Genomic DNA, 20747 nt, shown 5'->3' with positions numbered 1-20747 from the left:
CCTTCGCCCAAAGAGGAAAGCCCACTAAAAAGGCCAGATTAGGCCCAGAGAAGGTTGTAAACACATTAGAGGAGGAGATGGTGGAAGAGGAAGAGACAGTACAGGTGGAGGAGGAAGAGACAGTGCAGGTGGAGGAGGAGGAGACGGTGGAAGAGATGGTGGAAGAAACAGTGGAGGAGATGGCTAGAACAAAAGAGAGAAAAGTCCCAGGAGCAGCCCTACAAGACCTCTTTTAATAGTGAATGGCCATTTATTACTGTAGGAAGCACCAGCTCATATTACTGGTGCTCTATCTGCCGCCAAGAGACCTCCTGTGCCCATCCAGGTGTGCGGGATGTGACAAGGCACATAGGCAGTAAGGGGCATCAGCCCAAACAGCAGGCACTGAAGTCAACCAGCACAATTAATACATCCAATTCTATGACTATGGCATATATAATGGGAACCAACACCAAAAATGATAAAAGAGTCCAAAAAAGCAACAAACACCTACAATAAACATAATTCTCTTTCTCTCTCTCTCTCTCTCTCTCTCCCAAATTGAATACATACTTTGTAATTGGTTGAATTGTCAGTGCCATGTGTCAAATCTTTTCTGCAAGTCTGAGCAATTATTAACAACAAAACACTAAAAATAATATGGGGGGGGTGGGGGGGGGTCTGGTCTGTGGGCATACGGCAGGGGCGGGGCGGGCGGAATGGGGGTGGGATGGGGGCGTGGTCATGGGGGGGGGGGGGATATGTCACTCTTGCCTGTCTTCAAAACTTGAGAGCCCTGTAATTTGCATATTTAACCCAATGCAAATAGCGGAAATGATAAATGACAATCTTATATCACAAAAAAAACACACATCATGGAAAACTTTGAAAAATACACAATACTAATTCATTTTCTTAACGGAGGATTAAAGACACCCAGCTTACCCCTTTAACAGACTTCCAAGCAAGGGAAAGTCTTGAGGTGTGTCACACCAATTATCGCCCCATTAGCAACAACACTGAACCCAGTAGTGGAACCAACAAAAATTATATACATATATACAGAGATTTGGGGAAGTTCATAAAAGGCACGAAACTTCATTTTTTACATTGTTACATCAGCATAGCCCGGCCAGTTTGATGCAGTGAAATACTGATGAGTGGTATCGGTGCTTGGTATCGGCAATTCAAAACGAGTACGAGTATTTTAACGAAGTATCGGCACCGATACCGATACTGGTATCGGTATCGGTGCATGCCTACTTTTCACCATTGTTGTATGGACACAAGGACAAAATGTAAAACACTACTCAGATTTGCAAAAACTTTTCACCATTGTTGTGTGGACGGACCCTCAGCATTAAGACAGCTTTCAAATAATGTGTGAAGATGAAGTGATGATGTGGGGTGAAGATGAAGTGACATGATGTGGGGTGCGCTGGCTGTTGCAGGGGACCCTGGTGCTGCACATGCTGTCTAGCTTCCTGACTGAAACAGTGTTCATCCAAGGCCTGACAGTGAGTTTAGATTCACGGCATTCTCTTCATGTGGCCTCTACATACCATGGCTGAATGCTGCTTTCTTTCTCTCTGTGTGTATGTGTCTGTGTGTGTATGTGTCTCTATGTGTGTGTATGTGTCTGTGTGCGTGTGTGCATGTGTGAGAGAGTGAGTGTCACACAGAGATCAAAGCTCACTTCTGCATTTTGCTCTTGTTAAAGTTCTTTTCAATTCTAAAAATCTTTGTTTTATTTTCTATTGTCTTAACCAGAGCACAGTGATCAGTGGTCATCCATTTCTAACACAAAATCCATGCAAACTTGACTAAATCATTAAATCACTAAAACCTGTGATTCTTTCCCCAGACCTACCTTAAGCAGTTTTCTTATAGGAATGTAGCACCTGCCAACCTTTGGGACCATCTGCAAACTGTAAGTACCACCATGATCAGTGAAGTACCTGGGTTACACCAGTTGTGTTCTGTTGCACTGTTGAATTCTTTAATCTTTAATCGGTTAATTGGTAAAGTGCAAGTCTAGAAGTTCACATGGTTATGTTGTAGCGAAAAACAACCTCTTCAAATCTTAGAGTATTTACTCAATCAGAGTCAGAAGTCCGAGTGCGATAAACTGAAGTTTTATTCAATCCTGCAGACATTTCATTCAAATCAAGAGTGGTGGTCCATGGAGCACTAACTATTTAAAGGGCATATTCCGTCACTATGCTTTCCAATCAAAAGACTAAAACTTATCCAAATTTAACCAACCAGAATATTATTCTCAAATCTATACATTTTTATCCACGCTCAGCCAATCAGAATATTCTCGCTCACTCGTTGCCAAACACACTTTTCCAGGTGCTGGCTCTTAATGATTATTACCTTATTAGTAGTTTTACCCCTCCCGGTTATGGGAGCATGGCTCGTTCGTGGGAACTTCTACCTGCTCTTTGATGAACTCCGCATCCCCTTTATGCATAAACCTTTTAATTAATATTGGGCTGTCTCTGTAATCCTGCACCTGTGGAAACTGTATGATCTTGTGTTAAGAAAGTAGGTTTCTCTGTTTGGCCTGACCTTCATCCCTACACACAGTCCTCTCTGCCTGGTAATTAGGCCTCTCTGCACGTAGGCCTCGAAGACTGGCCTGACCTTGGTCAGTGCACACGGGCCATTCTGTTTGAACTAACAAAGCACTCACGCCTGCACACAGGCTATTCTGTTTCACCTAACAAAACACTCACGCCTGCACACAGGCTATTCTGTTTCACCTAACAAAACACTCATTGCTGCAAACAGGCCTTATGACACTTGTTGTTGCAAAACTGCTTCATGTTCACCACACCACTGGACTATAACCATAATTCTCAACAGTTACTAGATTAAAAATAGATGTAAGGTCTGTAACACTACATTATATGTCCTCACATGAGTGCTTTACTCTTTACTAATACCCTTACCCCCTGAGCTCATGTACCAAAGGCCATTGTAAATAAAGTGTGAGCTACAGCTATACTAAATTTCCAAGCGTAGTGATTTGCTGCTTGTTTTGATTGTTATAAGGCTGTGGCTGGCTCTCCTGATCTGAGTCTCCCAGCTCCTGTGGCTGAGATCATGAACCGCTGGATCGTCCAGATGGGTTTCCCTTTGGTTACCATAGATACCACTACAGGAACCATCAGCCAGAAACACTTCCTACTGAACCCTGAAGCTGTGGTTCAAAGGCCATCCATTTATAAGTAAGGCTATGTGCAAGAGGAAGTCGAACTATTTAGTATATAAAAAAAAAATGCCCCATTATGAAAAAAGGAAAACAGTCTTATCTGTGAGTTCACCTTCTTATCTGTTTAAGCTATGAGTGGATTATCCCTGTGAGATGGATGAAGGATGGCATAGAGCAGCATATGGTCTGGCTTCTCACTAAAAAAGGTATGATCACACTACTGATTCATGCCATTTCTCCAGTGGCATGTTTGCTGTTTTGACCACTTTTCATCTTCCGCAAATCTTTCAGTATTAAACACCACATGACACCACATGGTATCAAATTTACATTCAGTGAGTTGTCCCCTGGTGTCTTCTGTCATCACGTCTTGTGAGACTCACTTGTGTGTAAATCGGTCCAGATGAGCATGAAGCCCTGAAAACCGCTGGCACTGAGTGGGTGTTGGCCAACGTGAACATGTCTGGGTATTACCGAGTGAACTACGACCTGGAAAACTGGCATCGCCTCATCACCCAGTTAGATGCCGACCATGAGGTAAACCAAACATCCTGTGATGGACATTGTCACGTGTAGCTTTTTCCATTAGGGTTACCCTACAAGTCATACAACCGCTCTGTGTGTCTCATGCATGGAATACAGGTTATTCCGGTGGTAAACAGAGCTCGGATTATTGATGATGCATTTAATCTGGCAAGGTATTCTTCAGTTTTAGTAACACTACTACAATTAGTATGATTGTTGATGTATTTGTGCTGTTTTTAGTTGTCCTTTATACAGGTTACTGGTGGCAGTAGTAATTCATTGTTTTGTAAAAGATTGCCTATCAAATTAGTCTCCTAATACTCAGTGATGGTATTTTAATTTTTTTTTTTAATTAAGAGCAAAGGTGATCAACACAACCTTGGCTCTGCGAACCACAGAGTACCTGTGGAGGGAGAGAGAGCTCTTACCCTGGGATGCAGCCCTGGACAACCTGGAGCACATCTTCCTTACGTTTGAGCACAGCAAGGTGTATGCCCCAATGCAGGTTAGCAGCACTGGCTAAGCTGCTAAAGTGAGAAAGAAAGAAAGAAAGAAAGAAAGAAAGAAAGAAAGAAACACTTCTATATTCACCTCGCACTGTTTTCTTTATACCATCAGAATGCAAAAATATTTTTTTTATGTGTAATTCAATAACATATCATCACAATGACATCAGATGCATCAATCGTAGATTAAAAATTTGTCAAGCAATTATGACAATGACGAATCTGTCCTTTTTGAGACTGTTCAATTCCACATCTAGTATGGATCTGTCTTTCAGGTGTATCTTAAAAAACAAGTCCAGCCACTCTTCAAATACTTTGAAAATATTACTTCAAATTGGACAGACATACCATCAAGACACACAGACAAGTGAGATTTTTATATTTCTATTCAGGTGCTATTTTTTGGTGTTAAACAAGTGTACCATCATTCTACCCTGTTGTTTCCTTTGTACACAGATATACCCAGAGTAATGTGATTTCCCTCGCATGTAAGGTTGGTCTGGAGGAGTGCCGACAGCTAGTTACGGCCTGGTACAGAGAGTGGATGAACAACCCCGATGCTAACCCGTACGTGATCTACATGAAGTCCTTTCAGGGACAGAGACAGTTTAACATTTCACATACTCTTTTCAGTTAAATGAAATAATTTGAGCCCATCACATTGGCAGCAATAATTAATTTATTTTATTCTATTATTTTATATATTATATTATCATTTTATTTTCAATGGTAAGTTTAACTTACCAAGGCCAACTCTGCCCTGTGATTTTGGTGAGAAATGGCCATCGTAAGTAGTTGTATTTCTTGTGTGGGATGTCAGGCTAATCCGTACAAATGCACACTCCCTTCCTGTTGGTTTGGGACTATGGTACCTGATGTACAAAGTGTGTAATGACGTAGTGTTAGAATATGTTCAGTGGACTATTAACACATATTGGGCTATTGACAGTTGGCTGGCTGTTGTTGTGTCCTGTACAGGATCCCTCCCCACCTCAAGCAGAAGGTCTACTGCGCTGCCTTGGCCGAGGGGGGGGTGAGCGAGTGGGACTTCGGCTGGGAGATGTACCACCATAGAGTCAGCGCCACGGAGCGCAACCACTCCGACATGCTGCGTGCCCTCGCCTGTGCCCACATGCCCAGTCTTCTACAGAGGTGCGCTGAGGCACCTAAACCCCCTCCTCACAGCCACAGACTTAGTCACTGGGAGAGGAGAGTCAAACCAACACCGTTCTCTTGTGTTCACAGTTATTAGCTAGCTAGTCAACACAGCATATGTTTGTTTAATGGTCAGGGAATGATCGTCAATGCCACCACAGGCTAATTTAGTTCTCCTGTGTGTTTAACATTTACATTCTCCTCTCTAAGCCTAGGCTCACAGAAAGAGCAGCCATGTTATAACTAACTTTTGATCAGCTCTGTTTCATATCCATCCCAGTGCTATTCTGTGTTATTACGGCTATGTTAGGCTCTTCAGAATGCTGCTAAATGGCCGTTGACTTCAATGGCCCATGCAATATTTGCATATGTTTTGCAATATGTGTTGCAAAAACTTCCATAGATTTCAATGAGTCACCCCAATGTTTGGAGGTCTGATATTTCTTTATAATCACCACTGCAAGAAATTAAGATTTTAATAGAGGTTTAATAGAGGGAAATAAAGGTTCTTTCTGTAGTCTGTTGTAGAAATTCATTGTAACTTGAAGTCAGCAAGTTTTTCTGTGGTCTCTTCTCAAGGTACCTCCGATACATGATGGATCCTGATAAAAACTTGATGCTGGACATAGTTGAGACCACAGAATATATTGCCGATAATGTGCTGGGTGAATCTGTTTCTTGGAACTTCGTTGTGACAAAATGGGATGACATAATGTACAGGCAAGTCTGACCCTCTGCTCTGGATCCTCTTACATTTAATTATACCCCAGAGGGAGGAAATACTGTTTTCTGATCGGTTGGCAGGTGTCCATTAATTCTCTATAACCTAACAGTAACTAAAACAACCATAGTAAATAACACTTGATTGAAGAGCTGCCCGTGATAGAGGCTACTACAGTGAGTGTGTAGTCAGGTAAGCTAATAAATGATCAACATATACATATTCTCTCATTTTGCCAAGTGTTGCTTGCAAGCATAAAATCAAAAGGAATCAACTGTAACCAAGCGAACTACCCAACGTTATCCTCGTCTGTGACAAAAGAAAGTAGTACTACGAACTAAACAGGTTGCCTTCTTTAAATCGTAACCAAATGTGTCGTTTGTGGGATGTACATGCTGCCCTGAATACATGTGTGGCAACCTGGGGTTGAAGCAGGATAACGGCCTCGAGGTGTCCTCTTATACCTGTCCCAAGGAAACGTATTTGAAAATGATTTGCATTCCTTTTGTGTAATGAAACACCTAAGCAGCCATTACGTATTCATATCAATATATCTGCTCAGCCTTTTATCATAGTTTTCGATATTGTATCATAAACATTTTGAGACAAAAGCAGTAGCAATGAAAAAAGTTGGAATGGAGATGGAATCAGGATGAGAATAAAAATGAAGGAAATATCACAACTGTATAATGGACTATAGACTCACATCAACAACAAAGTAGTATAAAAGCCCAAACTAGTCATTTGTAGAGTAACTATCAACTCCTATAACAATTTTCTTTTTTTTCTTCAGTTATGGCCCTGAGTCCAATGAACTCGCGGACCTGATTCTCAAAGTAACAAAGAGGTTCTCCTCTAAAGAGAAGGTTGATGAGGTAAGTCCATCACAGCCAATCTTCCTGTCTTTTCTCCTTGCATGAACCATGTGGGTAAAGGTAAAAAAAATGATTTAACATAAATTTATAACAACCTGAAATTAACGTCAATTCAAACGTAAATTAACCTGTGTTTGATGCGAAAATCTCTGCTTCACGTAGAAGCAGTCATTTATGCAGAGAGGATGTGGAAAAAATTGTGTTTCCCACCACAATCCTCCATTATGTGGACGTTCTTACACCTGTCTTCCTGTTAAACCCTGTTCCTGGCCCCCCTCTATACAGCTGCCTTGTTTGAGAATGATGAAGGTTAACCACTGACCGATCATTGCCTCCATGGTAGATCAGCCACTGTCTAGCCTGTGGTATAGTACAGCTGGCTAGCATGTGCGTTGCTCTGCTTCAATAGAAAGTTCCTGCCTAGCCTCCCATTAGAGTTATGAGAGCGTTTCTTCTCATCCAGTTGCAGAGGTTCAGAGAGGTCCTGTTGAGGGCCCGGTTAGACTCTGCAGTGAGGGCGGTAGAGAAGGCGATCCAGAAGACTGAGGAGAACATCATATGGGTGGAGGAGAATCAAGAGCAGGTCCTGGAGTGGTGTTCAAGAGCGGGAAATATCAGAGGAGAATGACTGTACGAACATGAATGACTGGATGGTCCTGGATGGCTAGGCTGGATATACCTTGATGACTAAGGAAAATGAATGGATGAATCTGGATGAGTGAATGAATTTGGATGGCTAAGTAGAATTAGAATAATTGGATGAACCTGGATAGTGTTTATCGCTAATAGCCATAATTGGGTGCCTTGCTTTAACTGTTTATTTCTTCTTTTTTGTCTTTTTAATTTTGTTGTACATGAAGATAACAAAATTGAGAACCTTTAGAATGAAAACATTACAAATGGTTTTGTCTGTACACAAAGCTGCTTTGTTGTTGTATTGTTGCTGTTGTTGTTGTTCTCAATAAACTTGACATTGATTGTTGATTCAGTGGCACATAGTCAACCTCAACCTCATGTCAGAAGACTCTTGGACCAGTCCTGGACCCACTCTCCCATACTAACATGGACAGTAAAAATGTCAATAAAAATGTTTGTCTGCTACAACCAGCTTTCTGTGTAATAAAGGTGTATTGCTTCATATGACAGTATTGCTTAGAACATTTAAACCTCATTTTGGTCCCTGATTCAGCATCATTTCCTTCGAAGTTTTTGATATTGTACAACTGCAAACTCAGTAGGCCTTTTAAAGATATGTAAGGAGAGGATCCGTAGCATTGTGTAAAATATTGTGGAAAAGTGTGAAGAAACACCCCAAATAGAAGTGTATAGGTCCTCCCATCTACATATCAGTTGGTGGAATTCAGGAACATGTTCCATATTCGGTGTAAAACCACCCATGAACATGTAATCCAAACCCACCACCTCCACTAAAATCAGTGCCTGATTACTCCGGATGAGTGTCAGCATGTTAAGGCAAAGCTGAAGCTGACTCATCCACAGGAAGTGGCTTTCCCAGAAGCAGTGGGCCTCTTCATTTGATTGCATGAGTGACAAATCTGTGTTTTGGTATCTGAGAAATGAAGTATAAGCTCCTTGGTAATGGAAAATAGAGTGTAAGCACTCAATGTCCCATTTTAGAAAACAGCTACAAAGTTAACTTGGAAGTGTAACTACAGAAAACATGCTGATCTAAGAACATATTTAAAACATTACTAATATGGCTCTCTCAGCGGACTTCCTGTCCATATTTATGCGTATATTTATGATATCTATTTAGAATCTATTATGTATTTCAGTCTAATTTTATTTAATTTTTTTGACCAATGGTCTTTTTATTGATTTCTCATCTCATTGCAAACAAGACATGTATACAGTATACAATTTAAATCCCACCACCTCCCACCTCCCACCACCCATCCCCCCACCCCAAACAAAACAAACACAATGAAACAATACAGGAAAAAAAAAAGAAACTGACCAAACTTTATCTCTGTTGTGTTCAAAATCAGAAAAGCCACAGTACTCAGTAAGGTAAACCATCAATTATAGAGTACTAGTCCTCAATTATGTCTGAAGTGCTGACACTGTCAATAAAAGGGCTCCAGATCTTATAAAATGTATTCACTGATCCTCTGAGACTATATCTAATTTTCTCTAATGAGAGAAAAGACAGTATATCTTTGCCCCATTGGGTGTGTTTGGGTAGGACAGCTTCTTTCCATTTCAACAAGATGGAACGGCGTGCCAACAGTGAAGCAAACGCCAGGGTCTTACGTTTTGCTACAGGTAGTTGCAGTTCCTCCGGGATAACCCCAAACAGTGCCACAAGCGGGTCAGGGTCAATCTTGTGGTTTAGAATTCCAGAGAGAGTCTCAGTCTAATTTAATTTTAACCCATTCCTCCATGCAGAAGTTTCCTTTTTAAGTTTTACTATTTTCATACTCGACCATAATTGTGATATTAAGTGGATTCAATCGATCAATGATGATTTATATTTAACATTGTGCACAGTATGGCCTCAGACACAGGAGTGCACTAATGTAAATAAAGATGCAGTCTAAAGTTGCATCAGGGTTTTGCTACAGCTATGTTTAGCTTCTTCCAGTTTCATTCTGCAACTCCACAAGCATGACTCCACAAGCTCTTATCAATCATCTTTATGAACAGATTCATTCCTGAGGTTATCACGAAACCACAAATCCCCACAGGGTGTGATGTAGACCGACATGGAAATGTGTACGGAGTGCTCAGCATTCTCTTATCTGTTGTTTTCCATGGTCATGAAAGACGCCAACCAATCCTGGAAAACACTGTCAAAAATTAACCACAATGGGTGTGGAAAAAGGGTACAAAAGATACAACGCTGCTTGTAGTCAGATTCATTTTCATTACTGACAGCCATGGGGAAAGTCTTCCAATTCAGCACGACTGTGGTGGTGGTTGTGATTGTGCTGGGAGCCGCATCCGTGGCCACCATCATCGCCCTGTCTGTGGTCTACTCCCAAGAGAAGTTAAAAAATGCAGTGCAGCCAACAGTGCAGCCAACAGAGGAGGCCTCCACCACCAAGCCCGCTACTACCACACCCACACCCTCAAACGAGCCCTGGGACAAATACCGGCTGCCTGACACTCTCAAGCCATCCAAATACAATGTGACTCTGTGGCCTCGTCTGGAGAAGGATGATCACGGCATGTACATCTTCACAGGCCACTCTACTGTGGACTTTGAGTGCGTCAAGGAGACAGACCTGATCCTCATTCACTCCAACAAGCTCAACCTCACCACGTTCAATGGACGTCACGCAACACTGACTGGACTGGATCGTGCAGCTGCACCAACTATTAAGACAACATGGCTCCAGGAGACGACACACTACCTGGTCATCCAGCTCAATGGCAAACTAGTCCAAGGACAGTCCTACCAACTCTACACAAGCTTTACTGGTGAACTTGCTGATGACCTGGGAGGATTTTATAGGAGTGAATACTATGAGGGATCAGAGTTGAAGTAAGTAAAACTGCATGGGACGTTTTACCAGAGATACTGAGTTATAAAACAGATATACTAAATTATAGAACAGGTATAATGTAGAGGGGTGTACTGAGTTATAGAACAGGTATACTGAGTTATAGAACAGGTATACTGAGTTATAGAACAGGTATACTGAGTTATAGAACAGGTATAATGTAGGGGTAGGCTATTTAGTTAAACTGTATATTCCTTTAAATTACTAACATATTTGAATCTTCAAAGACCAAAACAACTTTTTCTGGAATGACAGTAGTAAAACATCAGTGCGCTTTGTAAACTTTCCTGTTCAAATCACAAATGAGAAAGAGTTTTAGCAGCACTATATAAATCACACGTAGTTGTTTGTCTCAAAACTGATACGAACTGAAATGAATGTTTTAGAGTTGTTGCCACAACCCAGATGCAACCCACAGATGCTAGGAAGGCTTTCCCCTGCTTTGACGAGCCAGCCCTGAAGGCTATCTTTCACATGACTCTCATCCACGATCGCAAGACTGTAGCCCTTGCAAATGGCATGGAGACTGGTGAGTTTGGCACACCGTAGTTCTGTGTTAAATCTACTATTGATGAGTTTGGCACACCGTAGCTGTGTGTTAAATCTACTATTGGTGAGTTTGGCTCACCAAAGCTGTGTGTTAAATCTACTATTGGTGAGTTTGGCACACCATAGCTGTGTGTATTCCATGTTTGTACAGACTGCTTGGGCAATGTTGTACACTGCACAGTTATGCCAATAAAGCACATTAAATTGAAATTGATCTATTATCTATTATAACCAAGGTGAGCATTTCCTGATCTATCACCAGACAGTAGTTATTGCAGGAGATCACCACATATTTTCAATATGCAATACTACAACATAACTCTGAGGCAGGGGTCCCCGTTTCTCTGGCCTGTCCTGATTGGTTAACACAGCCAGATCATGTTGCCATTGTAGTAACAGATTACTGAGCCAGTGAAAATTCCGGCATGTTTATGATAGCTGTCAGATCAGATCATGAAGTTTAGATTAAGCACTCAAAAAATGTTACTTACAGTTCAACTGTAATCACTGTGTACAGTGCAACTGTTAACTAAATTAGCAAAAAAACGAATAACCGTTTTCAATTATAAATCAATTTAATTTCATATTTGGAGCAATATATCCCTATCTGAACTAATCCATATCTAATTCTGATCAGCGTCTTTTTGAACTGTGAATCAGCCGTCATATTGAAGTTTGGTTTGAACATAAACGCATTAAGAACTGTTTGTTTGACATTACATTACATTACATTGACTCACTCTGTCTAAATATGTTGCTCACTCTCTGCCTCAACCTCGCCTTCATTAGGGACTGTCAACACCACAATGGAAGGGATGCAGGTGTCCATAACCACATTTGAACCAACGCTAACAATGTCCACCTACCTGCTGGCTATGGTTATTTGTGAATTCGACTTCATCAGGACACCAGAAGCAGAACAAGTCCTGGTAATCTTGTCTCTTCTGACTCTTTGCCCTCATAGGGCAGATTACCTCATATTTCTCTCTAGGATCCTAAGTGGCTAAATGCTGCCCCCTATTCATTGCTCTGTGCATTGCAGTTTTATCACCTCAACCGCTGCTTTCATCCAGTCTTGCCTTCCTTTCTGACAGGGAAGGTCCTCTGTGGGAGAGTGCGAGCGCAGGTTAAACAACAGATTTAAGTAAAAGTGACTTTAAAGTCACATAATGCATTAACATTTTAGCACTAATTCAAACTTTGGGTCACTCTGCGGGCTACCTTACATGTCAAGATCATTCCCTACCAGAAAAAAGGACACTAGCAGTTTGAATCAGTCTTTCTTTTTTTTCAGTTGTTTTAGCAGGAATACAATGCGTCATTCAGTAATTCCTGCCTCCTTCTTTTATTGACATAGCTTAGAAAGCAGACAATCTACATTGGTAGAAAACTAGCAAGTTAACTGTAACCTTAAATCGAACAGCAACAGTATGATACTATAATATAACTTTAACTGTATGATATCAATACAAATAAACACAACAGAAGATATGTACCTGCAGAGCTCATTTTGCATGATATGGCAGTAGTGGACAGAGGCTACATATAACAGTAGGTAAGAGGTGTGTAACATGTTCCACCTGCAGATCCGTATCTGGGCACGCCCGCGGGCCATCGCTGAAGGTCAGGGGGACTACGCCCTGAATAAGACAGGGCCCATTCTGGAGTTCTTTGAGGGGTACTACAATGCCACATACCCCCTGGATAAATCAGGTGAGAGTTGAAACTCTACTGGGCAGAAATGTGCATTTAAAGTGTCCTGACTTGTGGTGAGATAACTAGGGCTGGGATAGACTGGACCTGAGAAGTGACATGCAGAAAGGAAAGTGAATTGTCACAGCTACTGAGAAACATTGACCATGCTACAAAAGTTAAAATGCTATGGAAATATCACAAAACAATATTCCCCTCTGCCTGTCGCTCTGCTCTTCCACGGTCTGTCTTTCTTTATCTCATTCTCTCCATCTCGCCCTCACAGATCAGATAGCTCTTCCTGATTTCAGTGCTGGGGCAATGGAGAACTGGGGACTGATAACCTACAGAGAGACAGCCCTTCTTTATGACCCTAAGATGTCCTCCAATGGTGACAAAGAGTGGGTGGCCACGGTCATAGCCCATGAACTGGCTCATATGGTAAGGAGGGGGAAATCATTACTCATAAACTTGTTGAAATGCTAAGGCTTGTGGGTTTTTTTTTTTTTTAATCTAAAGCGGCTCATATGGTAAAGAGTAACTCCAAAGTAACTCAGAGCACAGTGCACACATGCATTTACATTAGAATGTGACCTCCCTGAGAATTTAACTCATGACCTTCATGTTAATAGCACCATGCATTCTCAGCTGAGCTACAGGTCAGGGTACAGGCTCTCTTGCTAAGGTGTGGGCAGTCACGGCCATATCTCTGGGGGGGTTATCGTTTGACACTATGCTCATTCCAAGTACAGAGTTCGATGACAATTAAATATTCTGTCAGCAATGGCACAGAGGTTTTTTTCCCGCCTGTTGATGCAATGTTTCTTCTTCCTACCTTGAAATCCCTGTAGATAATAGCTCTGCAACTATAAACTGCCACCACATTCCAAAAACTTGTGTGGATATGAATGACTATATGTTTTCATATCATGTGTTTGCAGTGGTTTGGGAACCTGGTGACGATGAAATGGTGGAATGACCTGTGGCTCAATGAGGGATTTGCCACCTACGTCTCCTATCTGGGGGCTGATAAGGCTGAACCTGAGTGGAAAGTTGTACGTCTGTGTGGTTATCGATCTGTTAAATTACACTGATTGCATTCATAAGAAATATATGAACATATTGTAACTTGTAACACTGATTTATTTTTTGGGAAACTGTCTTTCTGTAATGCTGTTCATTAAAGCAAGTTAATTGGTTAGTGAGTTATTTTCTTGTTCACAGTCTTAGGAAAAACTTTATAATCATGAATGTTGTCAATGATAGATAAATTAAATCTCGTATCTTTTCATTGTCGACAGACAGACCAGATGAAAATGAATGTTGTCAGCCACAGATATTAAGTTATTTCCTTGTTCCCACTCTACAGAAAGACCTGTTTGTCCTGAGCACTGTCCATGGAGTGATGGGTGTGGACGCCCTGGCCTCCTCTCATCCTCTCTCCTACCCTGAAGCAGAGATTAACACTCCAGCCCAGATCAGTGAACTCTTCGATTCCATCACCTACAGTAAGGTAGGTCACTGACTCCATCACCTACAGATAGGTAGGCCACTGACTCCATCACCTACAGTAAGGTAGACCACTGACTGCATCACCTAGAGATAGGTAGGCCACTGATTCCAACACCTACAGTAAGGTAGGCCACTGACTCCATCACCTACAGTAATGTAGACCACTGACTCCATCACCTACAGTAAGGTAGACCAGTGACTGCATTACTGACTCCATCACCTACAGTAAGGTAGGCCACTGACTGTATTACTAGAACTATATAGTGCATATCCTGGTTGGCAAAACTAGTTGCCTGATAGAAGCATACCTCAAAAAGTGGAAAATTGTCGCATGGTGTTGCTTTAAAGAACAGGTCTCACTAAAAAAGCTGGTAGACAGAGCCATGTTAGCTTTTGTTCTTGGTGCTGTTCCAGACCACGTTTGACTGTGAACTCTCAACATGTGATGCCAAAGTCACATCTGGCTCTAGGATCTGAATTGTAATTGTTTATGTTATGACGGTCTGTATAACCTGATCTAACAAGTACATGTCTGTGTGGCAGGGTGGTTCTGTGCTGAGGATGCTTTCAGAGTTCCTGACAGAGCCGGTCTTTTCGAAGGGCCTGAGTGTAAGTCCGAGTTCTCATTCTATTACTGATAAGATCCTGATATTTTCTATCAAGTATGCTAGATGGTTTCATATGGACTGAAAGATAGCCAATGTAAAGCAATAAATCCACATCCTTAAATTATGAAAATAAATTAAATGTGTCACTAAAGCCTTGAGAACATGAGGAAATATTTGAATGTATTACATTCATACATGAACACAGAACTATGTTTATATTTCAAAAGCAAAGTGCCCTGATGTGCAGGAGACAAGTCTGCTTAATTACACAGACACTCTTTATAAGGGATTATATTTATATTCAGGAACCACTTTCAATCTATACTTAATGCACTGATAAAGTCGTTTATTAGATATCTTTAAGTTTAACCACATTTATATTGTAAACCTTAATTTGAGAAGGCTGAATTGTTGAGGCATATTTACCTGTGAGACTTCCTTCTTTTGCATAAAGTATGTTAAATGCTATTTCAAGAAACAACTGAATTTGAAATTCTCTTCCCACAGACCTACTTAAATGAGTTTGCTTATCAAAACACAGTGTACACAGACCTTTGGAAACATCTGCAAGCTGTGAGTTAGTTTGCTGACATAATGTGAATTTATGTCATTTTTAAATATTTTAAAAGCGCTCAACAAGTCTCTGAAACCATTTTCCACTGATTCCTATTCTGTCAATTCCAAAGGCGGTGGACAAGAATCCCACACCACTACAACTCCCAGAGACCATTGAAGTGATCATGAACCGCTGGATCCTCCAGATGGGCTTCCCCGTCGTCACCATAGATACTACGACAGGAACCATCAGCCAAAAGCACTTCCTGACTGACCCTGACTCAGTGGTGGACAGGCCTTCCATTTACAAGTAAGACTCGTCACAGACTCCACGCCAGATTAGTGCCAGATCCGCCTGGGACTCGCCTGGAGAACACAATGCTAAACTTGGAACAGTAGATCTTCACTAATCTGTTAGCAAATGTATTATATGTATTATACTTCACCAAAAGTAAGAAAACAGGTAGGCCTCATCAGGCATATCATCACGAAGTATAGGTGCTTAATCAGCATTGATTTTTGCTTAAATGTTGCTTGTGTGACCCAGAAATGTCTGTATTGTACATTTGACCTGAAATCCAGAAACCCAACAGCACTGATCATTTTTGTCTTTCAGGTATGAGTGGATTGTCCCCATAACATGGTCCAAGAACAGACTTCCACAGGAACCTAAATGGCTTGTCACCAAGTCAAGTAAATAGATAATTTTATTTGCTTCCAATTATATTGTGCCGTGTTTGTACCCCATCAGTCTTTCAGACCAGTTGATACTTATGCTCTTGTGATTCCAACACACAATACTTGAGTATACTTGTAATATTTTCTAATATTATTCTACCAAATTCAATAAGTAATATCAAATTGTGGAGTATGAAATAATTTTTTGACTTAATTCATACAATTTCAGCTCTGCATACACCAATGAAGACTACAGAGTGGGTTCTTGCAAACCTCAACGTTGTTGGATTCTACAGGGTCAATTATGACCTGGCCAACTGGGAGCGCCTTCTTACTCAGCTTAGCAAAGACCATACGGTACACAAAAAGTAGAAAGGTTTACCATAAGGTACACAAAAAGTGTGTGCTGTGTGCTGGGTATGGGTATGTTTGTGTGTGGTGAATATGTGTGTGTTGTGAGTGTATGTATGTAGTATGTATAAGTTGGTGTTTGCATATGTTGGTTTTGGGCTGTTATTTGTATTTTATGTTATATTATATATATGTATGTGATTGTCTGTGTGTGTGTGTGTGTGTGTGTGTGTGTGTGTGTGTTCATTTTCCGTGTTTGTGATGCTGTAACTGCATCCCCCCCCCCCCCCCCCAGTTTGTAGTATTTAGTCTTTATGAGTTCCTGTAAGCTTGTCTGTGTTGTCCATGACACTGAAGTGCTCTGTGGGTGTTGTGGTCCTTGTTGCATAAACACATTGTGTTGTGGTCTGTGTTGCATAAACACATTGTGTTGTGGTCCGTGTTGCATTAACACATTGTGTTGTGGTCCGTGTTGCATAAACACATTGTGTTGTGGTCCGTGTTGCATTAACACATTGTGTTGTGGTTCGTGTTGCATTAACACATTGTTTGTGTTTTATGCAGGTAATTCCAGTCATCAACAGGGCCCAGATTGTGGATGATGCATTCAATCTCGCCAGGTACATTTCTCTTTGTTAATCCCTAATGATCTGCAATGTAATGGCAAATAAACAACTGCAATAACTACTGTATATCTTCTTTTAGAGCAAAGATTATAGACACCGTCCTGGCTCTAAGAACCACGCAGTACCTGTCAAAAGAGATAGACTACATGCCATGGCAGTCCACTGTGCGCAGTCTGGATTATTACTTCCTCATGTTTGATCGCACCGAGTTGTACGGGACCATGCAGGTTAGTGTTTGGATTGAAAGCCAGTCTCAATACATGACTGGATAAATAATATTCTATGTCAATTTGTACAAGTCTAAAGGGTCTAGAGCCAAGAGCAAGGATTCATGTTATAAAAATCTCATACACTACCCGGAACACATGTGACTCTGATCCTGGATAGATTTGTCTTTACGATTGTGTTACCTGTGTTATCTAACGACACCCTATCTTCAGTAATGCAGTAAACAACCATGTTACCTGCCCTTTAAAACATCTGTTAATGTATTATGAATGTTAAAGAGCACGTACAGTCTCTCAAGGTCATTCTTAAAATTACGTTTTAGCATTGAATTCAGCTGGATTCCTAGCAGTTGTCAGACTACGACCTCATGATTGAAGTCTCATGGGACGACGTGCCTACAAAGTGACTAAACAGACATGTATATCATAAACTATGTGTTTTGTTAGTTCACATCATTTAAAAAAAATATCTTCTGTGTGTTTTAGAAATACCTAAAGAAACAAGTGGAGCCCCTTTTTACACACTTTGCGACCATCACTGGAAACTGGGCAACGGTCCCCTCAGGACACAATGACCAGTAAGGCATTTAATTGTGTTCTCAAGATGAGTACAAAACAAAGGATGCTGTTTACTTTTTATCCACTACAACAGGGTGTTTCTCCAGCTGTTGACAAACCCTAAATATTCACTCATAACAATTTTCAGTAAACCCTCAGATATTACCAGACTATTACTAATTACTGTTTAAGAACATTACTAGTTCACAACATGTTTCAACTGTTGTGTTGAACATGTATGTTAGTCTGTATTTCCATGTTAATACAATTATATTCATAACGGTGCGTTCATGCATTTTACAGGTACAATCAAGTGCTTGCAATCTCCCTAGCCTGTAAAGTAGGAGTGGCCGGCTGCGCTGACCTGACCCTCGGCTGGTTCAAGGAGTGGATGACCAACCCACAAACGTACACGTGAGTCTGACACTCAGTGTGTACACTCTTCAGAGTATGCACTCAACCAGACAGATACTGTGCTTTGTATCCAGAAAGAACAATGAATAAAGGCACACACAATTGAGTCTGAAGTTCCATGGTTTTGGTTTGGGCTCACAGGATATTCGCAGGCCCGAAATAGTGGAAATGATAAACTCTAAACTCAATTAAGGCTGTTTACATATATCTTTCATTGTTCATACATTTTGTTCATACATTCATGACTGCTTCTTATAAATAACTACGGCCAAAATATTACAGCTGAGTGTTTATTTATTTCCTTGGATATGTTTGTGAGTCTATCCCCCCTGAAGCAGCAGGTGTACTCAGGTGATCTGTCTGTGTGTTTGTGTGTTCATCTAGCATCCATCCCAACCTGAAGCAGACGATGTACTGTAATGGCATCGCTGCTGGTGGTGTGGATGAGTGGGACTTTGCCTGGCAGATGTTTAAGAACACGTCCAACGCCGCAGAGGCTGAAAAACTGCTCTATGCCCTCTCCTGCACTAAAGTGCCGTGGCTGCTCAACAGGTGTGTATGTGTGCGTGTGTGCATGTGTGTGTGTGTGTGTGTGTGCGCGCGCGTGTGTGTGTGCAAGTGTGTGTGTGAAAGAGAATGTGTTTCACTGAAGCCCTTGAATGAATGACTACATACATGGCTAAATACATGACTAGATACAGATTTCTTACACAGTACATGTTAATTTGTTTATTTGTGCTCTGACTGTTTTAAAGTGCAATTTATAAATAAACTTTCTTACTTCATGATTGTCTCTCATAGAAATGTCAGGCTGGTATTAGTGACAAAATGATTTTCATTGGTTGACTTGAAGGTATCTCCAGTACTCTCTGGACCCCAACATGGTGCGCAAACAGGATGCTACCTTCTCCATTGTGTACATCGCTGGCAACGTGATTGGCCAACCGCTGGCGTGGGACTTCATCAGAGCCAACTGGGCGTTCATTTACAACGAGTGAGTAACAGCCCTGCTGGTGTCTTGTGGCTTGAACGTGCTATTTTATTACTCTCTGCGTTTTTGATGGATTTTGTTTATTTGTTTGATTGTGGTTCAAAATACTATTTTCTGTATATATATATAGAGTGAAAGACTATCATCATGTATTTTCATTTTTAAATAATGACGCAGGAAGCTTTGCATATTCACCTATAAGGCAGGCAGGAGCTGAAAGGTCCTTGTATTTTCTCCTGGCATAAATCTGCGTAAAACACGGTGCATCCTCTCGCAAAACAAACGTAGAAAACAGTCTTGACCTCTCTTACTGTGGGCGTTCATTTGCTCATGTTCATCTGTTTGATGGCGGCTAATAATACTCTGTTCTAGTTTATTCCTTAGTTATGGAGGTGGTGGGCTGTCCTTCGGAAGACTGATCACTGATGGCGGCTAATAATACTCTGTTCTCGTTTATTCCTCAGTTATGGAGGTGGTGGGCTGTCCTTCGGAAGACTGATCACTGGAGTCACAGAGAGATTCTCCACAGACTTTGAGCTCAAACAGGTACCGCATGTCAGGTGGAGGCCACTGTAGGAGGGTGGGGTCAAATGGGTTCAAAGAGCATTGTTTTCCAGGTTAGGGGCCTAAATGGGCCAGAACTACCTTTAGTCATCCAGACAGCTTGGGATAGGGGCAGGACATTCTAGCAGCAATTCAATATAGCACCCATAAAGTGGTTTAAGGTGAGAGTATTTAGTTTATTGAGGGCCAAAGAGTGTATTGAATGGACAGGATCTTTCCTGATACTTTTGACGGTCAGTCTCTTCCTGTGCATTGCAGGCCAGTTGGTGTTTACGTGTCATGAGTACGATGTTGTTTATGTGATGCTTATTTTACACTAAGGGTTCTTTATTTTCTTCATTACTGTAGACACATTCCAAATAACCTATTTGTCCCGTTTCTCCCAACACACAGCTGCTGAGCTTCAAAGCGGAACATGCTGAGACAGGCTTTGGCTCGGCGACCATAGCCCTGGACCAGGCCATTGAGAAGACAGCAGCCAACATCAAATGGGTTGCAGAGAACAAAGAGAAGGTGTCCCAGTGGTTGTCTACAGCAGTGAGACAACAGTGAACCAGAAGAAAAACATGTACAGATCAGCAGAGTTATAGGTTGAGATTTCCAATTGCTAATTGGTCTCATGCTAGTGTAAGGGCTCGATGAAACAGCCAAACATTGTTATGCATTATTTAATTATGATTTACATTCAACCTGTGTAACATAGTGTGGCACCAGCACTTTTAAGATCTGTAAGATATTTGTATTTGTTAAAGTTTACATTCAGTGAAGGCAGGTGAAAATGAAGCCGTAAACGCCTGATGGCTGCCTTCATAGGTTTTACACACTTGATACTAAAGCTGAGATTAAGAAATGGTTTATTTTCTATTGGTAGCTATATTTTTAATCAATAAAACACTGTATAGATTTAAAACTGA

The 20747-nt window shown here is 41.2% G+C and overlaps 1 protein-coding gene across 1 annotated transcript in view; it reads left to right on the top strand.

Moving 5' to 3' along the window:
* The window catches only part of LOC105893100 (aminopeptidase N-like), a 29443-nt gene extending 8696 nt beyond the window's left edge, over positions 1-20747 (top strand). Inside the window, exons 8-40 of the mRNA XM_012819452.3 lie at positions 1431-1496; positions 1844-1909; positions 3040-3215; positions 3329-3405; positions 3603-3736; positions 3842-3897; positions 4082-4229; positions 4488-4597; positions 4687-4797; positions 5209-5382; positions 5965-6105; positions 6900-6981; positions 7445-7607; positions 9880-10489; positions 10895-11037; positions 11847-11986; positions 12644-12770; positions 13036-13190; positions 13691-13804; positions 14119-14262; positions 14805-14870; positions 15377-15442; positions 15556-15734; positions 16041-16117; positions 16332-16459; positions 17018-17073; positions 17159-17306; positions 17793-17884; positions 18168-18278; positions 18663-18830; positions 19132-19272; positions 19734-19815; positions 20227-20747. Of these exons, the coding sequence (XP_012674906.2) occupies positions 1431-1496; positions 1844-1909; positions 3040-3215; positions 3329-3405; positions 3603-3736; positions 3842-3897; positions 4082-4229; positions 4488-4597; positions 4687-4797; positions 5209-5382; positions 5965-6105; positions 6900-6981; positions 7445-7607; positions 9880-10489; positions 10895-11037; positions 11847-11986; positions 12644-12770; positions 13036-13190; positions 13691-13804; positions 14119-14262; positions 14805-14870; positions 15377-15442; positions 15556-15734; positions 16041-16117; positions 16332-16459; positions 17018-17073; positions 17159-17306; positions 17793-17884; positions 18168-18278; positions 18663-18830; positions 19132-19272; positions 19734-19815; positions 20227-20385 (4410 nt within the window). The 3' untranslated portion in view covers positions 20386-20747. The remainder of the gene's footprint in view (positions 1-1430; positions 1497-1843; positions 1910-3039; positions 3216-3328; positions 3406-3602; positions 3737-3841; positions 3898-4081; positions 4230-4487; positions 4598-4686; positions 4798-5208; positions 5383-5964; positions 6106-6899; positions 6982-7444; positions 7608-9879; positions 10490-10894; positions 11038-11846; positions 11987-12643; positions 12771-13035; positions 13191-13690; positions 13805-14118; positions 14263-14804; positions 14871-15376; positions 15443-15555; positions 15735-16040; positions 16118-16331; positions 16460-17017; positions 17074-17158; positions 17307-17792; positions 17885-18167; positions 18279-18662; positions 18831-19131; positions 19273-19733; positions 19816-20226) is intronic.

Source organism: Clupea harengus, chromosome 20 (assembly GCF_900700415.2).
Source record: "Clupea harengus chromosome 20, Ch_v2.0.2, whole genome shotgun sequence".
Lineage (NCBI taxonomy): Eukaryota > Metazoa > Chordata > Actinopteri > Clupeiformes > Clupeidae > Clupea > Clupea harengus.
Note: the sequence above shows the minus strand (reverse complement) of the source record. Positions and strands in the feature narration are given on the sequence as shown.